This window comes from Carlito syrichta, unplaced genomic scaffold, assembly GCF_000164805.1.
Source record: "Carlito syrichta isolate Samal-C Ts95f unplaced genomic scaffold, Tarsius_syrichta-2.0.1 Scaffold307112, whole genome shotgun sequence".
NCBI classification, from domain to species: Eukaryota; Metazoa; Chordata; class Mammalia; order Primates; family Tarsiidae; genus Carlito; species Carlito syrichta.
The window spans coordinates 391815-405545 of NW_007251208.1; the positions used below are offsets into that span (position 1 = coordinate 391815).

The window sequence follows — 13731 nt, forward strand, 5'->3', positions numbered from 1 at the left end:
GACATCCGAGCAGCCAATAGACACATGAAGAAATGTTCAACCTCACTAATCATCAGGGAGCTGCAAATCAAAACCACACTGAGATACCACCTAACTCCTGTCAGAATGGCAATTATCAGTAACTCAAAAAATAACAGTTGCTGGTGAGGGCTTGGCTAAAAGGGAACACTTCTACACTGTTGGTGGGAGTGTACACTAGTGCAACCTCTGTGCAAAGCAGTGTGATGATTCCTAAAAACTCTAAATATCAACCTCCCATTTGACCTCGCAATCCCCCTACTGGGAATATACCCTGAGGAACTCAAATCACTTCATAAAAAGATACCTGCACACGTATGTTTATTGCAGCATTATTCACAATAGCAAGAACCTGGAAGCTACAATGCTGTCCATCAAAAGAGGACTGGATTTAAAACATGTGGTACATATACACAATGGAATACTACGCAGCCATAAAAAAGAACAAAATCATGAATTTCGCAGCAACCTGGATGAAACTAGAGTCTATAATACTGATTGATCTCTCACAGATACAAAGATCTGATTATCATATGTTCTCACTCATATAGTGAACCTTGAACATCCAATGTAATAGTATAAGAAAATGACTGACAGTAGTTGGAAACTATGGTGGGGGAAGGCAGATGGGATTAATGATAGTAATTTTCTGTCTGGGGACGGGGAGACACCTCTTATCAACAAGGGTGCCTGAACGAAGCATATTTGTATACCTAACCCTTAACTGTACCCCCACAATATCATAATAAAAAATATTGATTATATTTTTTAAAAAGTCACAAAGTTTAATTATATAATTGTGCATGGCTTGATCTTAATCAGGGTATCTCAATAGACAAAAAACTATGTAGAGGAGGCAGCTTATGTTAGGATATTTTAAGAAAAATATACTTCTTAACGCCATTTCACTCAAGCCTATTTGTATATAAATGTATAGTTTATATTTAATTCTTTAAACTTTTAGTTTTTCTTTCTGTGTGTTAAATTTGATGGAATTTTAAACAAAACCTAAAACTTATTTTGTAGTTTTCATTGCATCTTAGCAAAGATGACAAGTAATGTTGACATTTTATTGTGAAGATGATACATTGGGTTTATATTTAAGATAAGAAATCATATTTTTTGTGTCATGCTAACTGGCAAGACATTTAAAGTGTTGGTAACAGAAATATACTAGCAGAAGCAGAAATGTGTATAGAAAGGTTAAGAGAAATGAGTGACAAAGAACAGAATAGTTTGCTAAATAATGAGAAATGAACTATTATGTACAGAGCTCTAATTTAATTTCTATGTGAACCTAGGATAATGCAAGAAGATCCTTAGTAAATGTGTATATCCATTCAGTCTTTGAGTTATTATGACTATCAACTTCAGCCATACCTGTCTGTACGTGGATTAAATCCTGTTGAAGTAGAACTGCTTATGATGAGGAATAATTATTTAGGTACTTATTCACTTGTGAAAGATCATGAAACAAAACACTGTGTTAATGTACTTGTCAGGATACTGCTAAAGGCTGTAATAAACAAGTGACAACATTTCAGAAGTTCATAACAATATCTACCATGTAAGTTGACTGTGGGTATTCCTGATAGAAGTGTGGCTTTCTTCCATGTCATAATTCAGGGCTCTGGTTTCTTCCATTTTATGGCTTTCTCATTTCCTAGAGCGCTGATGTTCTCTGCATTTGACTGGCAGAGGAGTAAAGTGAAGTAAAGAAGGCACACCTGTATCTTAACCATCTTTTCCCAAAGTGACATGTTTCACTTTTCTCTTTCTTCATTAGCTAGAACTTTCACCTGCCCCTACTTAGATAACCACGAGGGTTTTAAAACATGGCTTTCTAACTGCTTGCTAGCAACAGTTCTGTACTGGTGAAAACATGAATCATGGTGAACAGCCAGGCGATCGGCCATAGTTCATCCCTGTAGCCACCAAGTCATCGTGTTATTGTTTTTCCTACACATAGAACTCCTTCCCATCAGTTCAAGGGAAAGAGCCCATAGCCCTATCCCATTCTTACATCCAGGCCAACATCTGCATCAGGTTTCGCTGTGGCTCTTCTTCACAGCCTGGCAACCTATGAACCAAGTTCATGGTAACTGCCTATTGCCCCATCCCCCCACCCTCTGTCCCCATCCTGCCTGAGCACAAACCCAGTATACAACAGGGGAGCTGGGACAAGAGAACTACAGTTAAGTTTTTCACTTGAAAAAAAAAGAAAAAATGGGAGAGAGACAGCAGTAATTGTCCAATAACAATAAGAAATTCTATCAGGCAAGCACAGTGAGGAACCCCCTGCCCTGGAAGTATACAGGATCTCTTGATTCGACCCATATTATGTAGTCTAAAAAGAACTTCCTTGTCCTCTGAGCTCCTTGTCCTCCATGGCCCTCCAAGCTCTACACGTTGAGAGTTTCTTCCTTTTCTGTTATCATCCATGGCTAAATTACATAAAGGAATATGATCACTTTCTGCTTGTACACTTTGGGGACCTGAAGACTATTTTATAGACTATTTGGAAGACCAAGTTTAGGATTTATTTGCCAATGCAGTATTCTTAGAAACATAGTAGGTTTTTTATCTGTGGGCCTCCATTTGTTTCATGTGCCTGTGTTGACTTTTTATCAGTCAGTCTGTCCAGAAAACAGAAACAATTCCAGATCTTTCAAATGGAAGAGAATTAACACAGGGAATTAGTCATACATATGACAGAACAAAGAAGCCAAACAGATGAGAAGCCAAACAGAAATTAACAAAATCAGGAAGCCACTGCATACCCTAGGGTTAGAAGGGCCACAGGAAGAACTGATATTATCAGAGATAAGAGATCAACTAAGTCTTATTGAAGTGGAGCTGAGATGCACAATCTTTCATCTTTGTTTAAGTAGCAAACACTCAAATGTTTATTTAATTGAACAGAACTGAGCAATATAGTCTTCCATTGACTACAGTGAGCAATAGGCATCAAAAAAATGTGGCAGAAATAATGGTATTTGATATTGGGATAACCTTTACTTTGTAGATCAGCTATAATTAGTTATTTTGAGATCTCATTTATTAATCTATCTTCAGCATTTTTATGGAATGAGAAATTGTTAAAAGTTTTACTTTGAATACTGCCTTCCTGTGTAAGACTTTTAGAGTCTGGAACCATACCAATTTTTATGTAAACACAGAAGGAAGAATAAAAAAGCAATAAAGTCTGTAGATGGCTCCTGCCAAAATAATTTTTAAAGGGGGATGGGTGGGGAGAAAGAGAGAGAAAAAAAGCTTTCCAGAATTGTTAGGAAATAGCCACCAAATCTACAAAGAATATAAATAAAGCTTGATCTTAGCCTTTGGTTCTTTTTTGAAGTAACCCTCTAAGCTGATAATGCTATTCCTTGGTCTACTGATTTGAGCCAAAAGCTATCAGCTTATTTTTCCTTACTCTCATTTATTAAGGAATCTGTGAAATATTACATTGGGTATTTTAGCAGTCAAAATGAATTCTACAGTAATGTCAAAATTGTGAAAACATCATAAATGTCATTTAGCCTGTTCTTGGATGTCCTTTATATGATACTTCAGTATATGGATATGCTGGACTCAACATAGCTATGGCTTTTAGAACAAACTTGAGAAAAGACTCAAAATAGTAAATACATTTCACAACTTGTAAGTTGAGACTAGTTTGGGAAGCCATATACTGTGTTGTCTTTCCTAGAGAGAAGGAGAACCTTGCTTGAATATTTTTTGGTGAATATTTCCACTTATACATGGAAGTGAAGATTTTTTTGGAGGGGTAGTACATGTCAAATTCAAAGTGCTTTAAAAACATTTTACTCTACATTTTGAATATAAGAATAGAAGACAACCTCCTTAAATTGATAACTATCTATAAAAACTTTATACTGAACTTTGTTTTGTTGTAGTAAAGCACAATTATAAAAAATATTACAGAGAAATAATTTTCAGATTCACCAGTCACCTTGTGCTGCGTTAGGGCTTATGCACAAGAACATATGTTGCGATTTAGTTTTAATAAGTTTGTAGAGGTAGACACATTTTAGCATACCCAAGTGTGTTTTTAATTTTTCTGTTAACATCTGAACTTCAGGTTTATTTATTTTTTGCATTGGTTTGAAATAAGAATGGCTTAAATACAATGCACTGTGCTTCATATCTTTGTTTTTTCTCTCAGTTTATAATACTCACATTTAAAAATACCTGCTAAAACTCAGGTATAGGCTATGTATATAGGGTGTCATGACTGACTAAACAGGGGGAATACCTTATTTTATCTATATGACATCTAACATCTGAAAAGTGGGATTTTCTTACCTGGGTTGACTTTGTGAAGTGAAAGGTTGTAAAATAATCACTTGGTAATTTGGCAGTTTTATTAAAATTAATTATATTTTTTTCAGTCATTATAATATCATCTTTATAATTTTGAAGACATCTAGTCAGGAAGAAAATCTTTTTTTAGCTTCCATCTAGAGCAGAATGATCAGTCTTTTTCCATCTCTAATTGAGTTGATCTCCTTTAATATTGTTTTACCATAAAGGTATTAAAACATGAGGCATATTTGTGCTGCTTCAAATAATTGGTTTTGCTTTTTAAGCGTGTTATCTGTAATTTCAAAGACTATTTCTTTCTGAACTGCTTTGCCCTGCAGAGTTTAGAATATTCTTGAAATTATAGTTGTCCACTGAGTATTTTTCAGTGTCAACTCAACTGCAACTTATTGTGCTATTAATTCATTATGAAGTGACACATAAAGAAAACTCATTATGTGATAATGTGAAAACACAGATTTGTCAACAAATAAATGAGTCTGTATTGAAAATCCATCTGCTATGGTGGAGGAGTCAAATAGTTTATTAGATACATATGGATGTTGACACCTTTTTTTCAAACATATAGGAAATATTTCAGTTTCAACCCATTGGCACTCTGCATCGTGCACTTAAATGTTTTCTTTTTGTTTTCTTACAGGTGATATTATACCCAACTTCTAATAGCTCCAAGTCAGCTGAATTCCACCGAATGATAGTTCCAAAAAATAGCCAGGACACTGATTTAAAAATCAAACTGGCAGTGCGAATGGATAAACCAGCACATATGAAGCATAGCGGGTGAGTGTATATGTGAGAATATTTTTCCCCTGAATTATTGGATTTCATTTCAATGTAACGTTTTTGTCAGTTTAGTGAAAAAATCAGTATATCAGACTTCCATAAGGAGTTTTACCAAAAATTACATATATAGGTTGTTTTGCTTGACTTTTTAGACCCATAAACATCTTAATAGCTAAATATGGGGGGGGACCTAAAAAACCCAGAATTTATTTATTAAAAAGTGTGTATTCATTCTTACATGTTTAAACTTCAGTCACCTCCGAAGTACCCTCCATTTGATGCAGTACAACTATTGAGATGCTTTTTCCACTGCTCAAAACAGTTTTTGAACTTGTCAACTTGGATGCCTTTTAGCACTTCTGCCATTTTTTGTTTCACCTCCTCCACATTGGCAAAACGTTTCCCTTGGAGGACTTTTTCCATCCAGGGAAACAAACAAACAAACAAAAAAGTTACTCTGGATGAGATTGGGTGGATAGGGAGGGTAGAGGATGGGGCCATGCCATTTTTGGTCAAAAGTTGTTCAACATTCAGTGTGGTATGGGCAAGTGTGTTGTCATGGTGGAAGACAAAAAGAATTCACTGAAGCCATACAGAGGCTCTCATACGAATGCCAGCTGATGCCAATGGGTTCCTAGAGCACTTACCTAGTAAAGGAAATCTGTACTACAAGGGACCTGTCCTCTGAAACATAATTCTCAGGTTTTGGGGGTCTCCCCCATACATGAGTACTTAATTAATATAACTGTCTGCATGTTACCACAATATTAATACTTGGTTGTATTAGTATTACACATCAGTCATATTGGTAAAGAGCACTGAAATGTGTAATATTTGAAACAATCCTTGCATTGAGATCCCTAGAAATAGTTAAACTCACATAGAATACATTGAAACTAAAAGATGATTCAGATAAAACCCAGAAGGCTCTATGAGTTTTGACGGGAGGGATATGAATGTTCATACAAAGTATGAGTGAAAACCAGATCAATACCGAAGGAAACTGGTGCTGATGGATTAGCAAGAAGCACAGGGGCTGTCTCCCCGGGACTGCCAGGGGTCAGAGCCAACCTTCATCTCTGCCAGAGTTCTTCGTTTCTTATGGCTGCTGAGGAAACAAATCTGAACTCTCGAAGACAGTAAAAGGAGTTTTTAAAAAACCCAGGACTTTCTCAAAATAACACTTCAGAACTTTTTGCAGCCAAATCCCAGCATGGGGTATTAGCCATTAGGAAAGGAATGGGACTATTTGTCTTACTTGCTGAGTGGTGCACCCTGGATTTAGCAACAGACACAGCACTCTTAGAAAGTACATGCTTGTAAAATGAGGGATCTGCTGACTTTGGAGCCAGGTCACCAGCATTAAGGTAGCACTAACTGATGGTTCAAAAGATGAGAAGGGGGCCCAAACGTTACCTGTACAATGTCCTCTTGTAAAACTAATCCTGAATTATACCCCGCAACTTTAAAATAAAATATATATTTTTAAAAAGATGAGAAGAATTCTTTGGACAATCATCAGTGAAAACAGAGTTAGGCTCTGGGCACGGGGCAACCCAAAGCTATCCATGGCAATTGAGATGGGAGTAAGAACTGTATTGTTACCTTGGTTTGGTGGGCAGTGTATATAGTGTCAGAACAGGCTCCACAGAAGGGAAAACGTACCTGGGAAGGTGGGCTTATAAAAAGGAATAGTAATTTGGATAGCTGACATTTTGCATCTTTAATATAGTAAAGCAAAGCAAGGTTGGTGACTCAGCTCCTAATGCAAATGGAGTTTCTGGGATTTAATATTTAGGCCATGCATCTGTCTACCTACTTATCAGTAACTTGTGTATCAGGCATGTGTTGAGCACTTACTGTGTTCTAACCAATACAAACCTCAGTAAAATACCATTGCAAGCCTAGAGGAACTGACTAGTCAGGGATTCAGACTTGTATACCAATATCATTCTGATAGTGAGAGATGAGTGCTAGAAGACTGGAATGGGAACCTGGCAGAAATAATATCTGATTTTTGCTGGGAATAGTCAACAAAAGGCTCACGAGAGACCTGTCTTTTAAGATGAAACTTGAAGGATGAAATTATCAGGTAAACTGTGGGGAGGAATGGCAGTCTAGTCACATGACAGCCTATAGGAAGGTAGGAGTTCCAGAAGGGCTTTGAGCTGATGATGAGGACAAGTTCATTGCAGCTATTGTGAAACGTTAAGACTAGAGAGCGTACTAGTGCTCTAAAGTGCTTGCAGACTAGTGTAGTCTGGAGCTAGGCATAAAAGAACACAGTATGTTCCAGGAACTGCAGTTATTTCTCTACTATTCTTTACTCAATCCCTTTTTCTTTTTTCTTTTTTTTAATTTTAGATTCAGGGGATACCCATGTGTATTTGTTACATAGATATATTGTGTGGTGGTTGGGATTGGGTCTCAGGTGGTCCTTTCCCCAGATAGTGAATGTTGTGCCCTATGAGTAGTTTCTGGACCCTAGTGCCCCTTCCCCTTATCGGTGTCCTCAGTGTCTATTATTTCCATGGGAGATTGGCATAAATAGACATCTCTCAAAAGAAGATATACAAGCCCGGCTCGGTGGCTCAGCCTGTAATCCCGTGCCTTGAGAGGCTGAGGTGAGTGGATTGCCTGAGCCCACGGGTTCGAGACCTGCCTGGGCAACTTGGTGAGACCTTATCTCTACAATAAATAAAAAATTAGCCGGGTGTGGTAGCGCACGCCTGTAATTCCGGCTACTTGGAAGGCTGAGGCGGAAGGATCGCCGGAGCCTTGCAGGTTGAGGCTGTGGCCACTGCACTCCAGTCTGGGTGACAGAGTCAGACTCCAACTCAAAAAAAAAAAAAAAAAGAAGAAGAAGATATACAAATGGCCAACAAACATATGAAAAAATGTCCAGCATCACTCATAATCAGGGAAACACAAATTAAAACCCTTTTTCTTTTGATGAATGACACAGTAAGAAACATAAGCCTATCACTCATAACACCAAGATGGTCCTTAATTTTCTCATGGCCAGCACCATGGTGAATACCCCCCAGAGCCTTCAACTTATTCCAGGAACAAAGACTGAGCATGCATGTGGGCCTAGAGCAGGGTCTGCAACCTCTTTCTCCATTGGGAAGAAATCCTTGCTCTAATCTGGCAGTTTCTTGATTTGGAATGCTCCAGGGCAGCTGAGGCAATCCAGCCCTCCCCTCATAGGGCTTTATTTTTGAGGAGAAGGGGTTGCATCACTCATTTTCATGGCAGGACAGTTTGTTTTTATCACATCTCTTGACTAAATTCAGACTCCCAGAATGGCCCTGTGGTTGCCCTGAGACTGTAGGTGAAGGGAAAGACAGAAGAGGGCATAACACAGTCTCACAATTCAATCCGTAAAGCTCAAAAACTCCCTGAAGGATTCAGACCAGGAATGCTTCATATCCCAGCCATATGAGTCATTATCTCCCATTGCTAAGAGATACTAACAGGCATTTTCAGATATTCAGTTATCTCTAGATTTGTGGTATGCAAAGTGAAGAAATTCTAGAACTGAAAATATCTGTGATGCTGGTCTGCTAACATAGTGTGTTATACAGAATTTTTTTTTTTAGATAGGAAAATATAGTTATTTAGAAAGATGAGAGAGAGACAGAGAAAGACACAGAGAGAAGAGATTCACCTCCTCAAGGTTAGCATGGCTGGACAAGAGCTTAACGAAATCATGGCCCTGTATAGCAAAATTAAATTAAGAGTATCATATTCCATAATAGTGGTTCAGTAAAAACTATCTTAATACTAATATTAGAAGTAATCTACCAGAATTAAAATTTTTCTGCATTGCTCTAATAACAGTTGATCCCTGTAGGCAGGGATAGTTAAAAGTGCTTTACCACAAGCATCTGTTCTGGTTTCTTAGTGCCTTTGTGGTAATAGTTTTAGTTTGAATATTACTCCTGTGTATTGGTGTATGCATGTGGAAAAATGTGATTTTGTTCACAAGCATAAATGTATTTGTCTCTTTCTGAAGTGCTTCTTAAATGAATTTTACTGCACTTAATTACACTTAGGAAGAGAAAGAAAGCTAACTAGACAATTTCTTCCAAGTATTCATCACCCACCAAAGCAATAATATAACAGGAATTATAGATTAATAGCATTTTGCTTTAGGGCTGGATTGTGTTTTGTCAATAATTCCTCCTATAATGAATAATTAACAAATGGATAATTAATCATTTAAAATGAGGCAAGCCAAGCTTTTTAAAAGATTAATTTATCTTTAAAATATGGCAAACTTTTTTTATAGGTAGAGTTGTTCAGTGGATTAAACAATGAATTGGAAGGTAATGGATTTGTATTGTTAGAGTACTTTTTAAAAATTGTTTGAGACTTTCATAGGTGTTTGGTTCTCAACTGCTGCATTTTAAAATGATCAATATGTGTATTTTTTAAACTGGAAGGTAAAATATATCTGGTCTAAAACTCCTGTTTCTGATAACTAATTAGTCCAAGACTATACATTATAGTTTTTTTGTATTTTTTATAAGTAGAACTAACTACCTACAAATGAAAATAGATATTTAATTTGGATAAGAAGAGCATAATGATGGTTCCATCTTTTTAAAACCAAACTGGGCCTTACTGCAAGACATACGTTTAGCAAAACACTGGGTTTATTTATTATTCTTTTGGAATATGTCATGTAAATTAATTATAGAAACTAATCCTTGGATAAATATGTTAAATGAATTGCCAGCTAGATTTTGAATAGTTAAGTGATTCCAGCTTTTGAATGTATTTTCCTGGGTATTTCTTGTGTGTATACTGTGAAGATAGAAGTGTTCTTGAACAAATGGACTATACTTTAGCATAGCCTAGTGGCTAAGTAATAGTATGAATTTACAACTCAGAAATGCTATTTCTGTTTTTATTCAATAAAATGACATTCCAAATTCAAAGGTTGTTTACTCAACCAAAAAAGGAAAAATAAAATGAAACGAATAAAACAAATGACAGTTATGACAATTAAATCTATAATTGAAAAAGAGAAAGCAAATTAAATCGACTGTTACAAATATGTGGAAGCGTTATGACAATCTCTGTAAGTTTGCTTGCAACTGATTGCTTTTATAGTAAAAAAAAAAATAAAAATATTGTGAGTCTATAATTGTAGAGGAATTTTTTCATATTTAAAAATTGATAAGATAAAATTTTAGCAAAACCATTGCCATAGGAATATCATATTTCTCTTTGTGTAGAGCCATGCTTGGCTGCTTACAAATTTGTGGAATGAATGGGTAGATTGAAATATTTTGACATTGTCACAAATTAAACTCTGTCGTTTAATTTCCATCATAAAAGGCAAGAGGCCATCTCTTGCCGCAAGGGAAAGACAACGCTCAGCTTCTAGCAGGAAAAACAGTGTACACACCAAGCCAGCTGCACTGTCATGACTTCATGCTTTTCCAGAGAGAGAGCCAGTTTAACATTCAGAGGTGAGGGTGTCAGACCTGCAGCAACTTTATTTGCACAACTCAAATGCACATGTTGTGTTCCCTCATAAAGTGGAATGACCACACTTTTACTAAAGTTGGATTGGTTCACTTACGGTTTCAGATTTTTTATCTCCAGCTGATTTAGGGAACAGTTTTATGACCCGGGAGAGGAAAATCATATTTATGTCAAGGTGGAATTTGCTGGGAGGGTTTAGGCCTCACAATAAAGACAAGTCTGTTCTTATATAGAAAAAACTGATTTCTCATTTTAAACCTACCCTTGAAATGACTTTTTTCTTTTGAGTTGGGGATCTCTCTCTGTCACCCCAGCTGGAGTGCATTGTCATGGCTCACCTTAGCCTCGGCCTTGTGGGCACAGGCAATCCTCCCACCTCAGTCTCCTACCTCAGCCTCCCTAGTAGCTGGGACTACAGACATGTGCCACCACACCTGGCTTTTTTATTTATTTATTTATTATTTCTAGAGATGAAGTCTAGGCTGATCTCAAACTCCTGGGCTCAAGGAATTTTCCTGCCTTAGCCTCCCAAGATGCTAGAATTATAAACACGAGTCACCCTGCCTAGCCTAGAATGACTTTTCTACATGTTCTTATCTAAAATAACTATATTTTGACATCTGACCTTACCTGAACCTATATGTAGGTCTATTCACATTCTCAGGTTGAACTTACCTGTCTGATTTATCCTTATTTCACAGAAATCCTACTTTGTTCATAGACTATAATAACATTCTTTTGGTTTTAACCACATCATTTGACTTTATTCAGAAGAAAATGTTTAAAAACAGATAATAAAATATAAATGTACAAAAAGCATCAGTACTTCCTTGAGTGTATTAAAAGTTGCATCCCTTATTAAGATCGCTTGCTTAATTGTTAGACTTTAATTTACATTTTTATTTGACAGCTATTATGGATGTAGGTAAGGTAATTTGTTTCTCTGTGTGTTTATTTTTCTGATAACTTTATTTTGTTTTCTTTCTATGTTCAAGGGAGAACAAAATGAAAATATTTCATAAGAGCCTTGAACCATGTCTGAGCAACTGACTTGAATGATTTATCTAAGAAATAAGCTCAGGTTCTAAAAAAGAACACCTGGGAATTATTTCATGGCAAATGAGAGAAATAAGAAAGAACCTTCTTCCCTTTATGTCAGTCTAGTGAAGTCTAACTAATTTTTGAAATTACAGATATATTCAATGCATATTTTAAATAGCTAGTGGTACTTTTAACATATTTTAGTGCTATTGCTAGTTTGACTTTTAATTTTCTTGCTTAAATCACTAAACAATATGTCTTGATCTATACAGTCTGATATAGTCTATCAGATCTTGCTAGTTATAATATTAAAATGTATGATACCTTGTTGATCTCACTAGTTTTTATGTACCAAATAAGTTAGTTTTAACTTCGTCTTAGATATTTTGTGTGTATTTTATAGTTTTATGTGTGCATCATTTATGTAGGATTGATAAGTCTGAACAGTTTACTCAGCACTTACTTACTAAACTACTTTTATTTTGTGAATAACCATTGCACCCAAGATGCTCATGTGATTAAATGATTAGCCTAATTGCATATACTAATGTTTTATGAAAATAAACAGTAGGAGAGGTTAATGTCATTGAGATTAGGATTCTGAAGACCTTTGTCCTTGCTCACTCTACTACAGAATGCTCACTCACCTGAGCCTGCTCTTCTCCCAGGTCTCTGTCAGATGCCATCTCCACAGAGAAGCCCATCCTCTCCACCCTACAAAGTGCCTTTTTCTAGCTGCTACCAACTCTCTAACTTTTAACCTGCTTCATTCTGTTTTAAAGTGCTTATCACTGCCTAATGTGATATTTATTGACTATCAGTTATTGACTATCTCTCCACCTGGAATATTATCTCTGTGGTGTGATTTGTCATTGAGTAGCCTCCTGATTAAATTTAATTTCTATAGGGTAGGAACCTTTTCTTTCGCACTGCTGTTTTTAAGCCTAATTTTTTTAAAACATCGCCTGTACTTAGTAGAAGCTAAATACATATTTTTTGAATGAATGAATGTTTTCTGAAGAATGAACAGAATGCAGAGATTATACCCACAGTTACTTTTATATTCAAAGTAAACGTTGCACTGTTTGGACATAAACTTCAAATGATGATGCTATCTAATTGGTGCCTTTGTAATATGAATTTGTTGGAGTGTATTTCAAAATTGTATTGCCTTAGAAGAATTACAGGAAGTTTCCTTTTTCCACAAATTTTCATGTGACTATAAATCTAAAGATTATATTATGAAAAAAGTATTTTTTCCCCAAAACTTTAAATTCAAGATAATTATTCTCTACAAGGAAGCTTGCTTTTTTTTTTTTTAATGACTTGTTACCTGTCAACATTTATACTTAAACCCTTCCTGTGGTTGAACTGCAGGAGGAAGTTTCAGCAACATATCCTGTGGGTAGGCGTATACCCCAGGACTAGTTTTTTTTTTATTTTTTTATTTTGTGAGAATGATGTATAATGTAACCAATACTTAACAAATAGTAAAGACAAAAATAAAAACACCCTCAGTTGAGTTTTTTTCATCTTATCTTTGTGGAATCAGTAAGCATTCTACTACAGTGACGCCTGAATTTTCTGCAGTAGTCATACTATGTATATTTCAGAATTTATTCTGACAGTTCTATTTAGTGAAGACTTTTTTTCCATTTAGAACAGCTCAGAAGCATTTTGTGAAAATATTTCTCCCAACACCTGAGAAAATGGAAGAATGAGGAGAAAGGAAAAAAGGAAACAACAGCAAGCCACTTCGTCCCCACTCCCTGGATTTTTTGGGTCCTGGGCATCTGGGGGCTCTGGGTCTCAACCTCATAGAGATCACTCCTGCTTGTTATAGTCCAGCCTGCATAGCAGAATCTGGACTGAGAAGTGGGGCAGAAGCTTCCACTAGCCTTGGCACTTGCCCAGACTCTAACAGCCTGTGTTCCCCACCTTCATCTTTTTTCTTTCTTTTTTTTTTTTTTCAGTTGGAGTCTCACTCGGTCGCCCAGACTGGAGTGCAGTGGCCGCTCCCGGCCCCTGCAGCCTCGACCTGCCGGG

General features: G+C 36.4%; 1 protein-coding gene across 14 annotated transcripts in view; it reads left to right on the forward strand.

Annotated features, from left to right (window-relative positions):
- CADPS2 (calcium dependent secretion activator 2) overlaps positions 1 to 13731 on the forward strand; it is a 589108-nt gene that overhangs the window by 324519 nt on the left and 250858 nt on the right. For all 14 annotated transcript variants that reach the window (XM_021715434.1, XM_008063869.1, XM_021715437.1 and 11 more), the window contains exon 8: positions 5003 to 5142. In XM_021715434.1, the coding sequence (XP_021571109.1) occupies positions 5003 to 5142 (140 nt within the window). The remainder of the gene's footprint in view (positions 1 to 5002; positions 5143 to 13731) is intronic.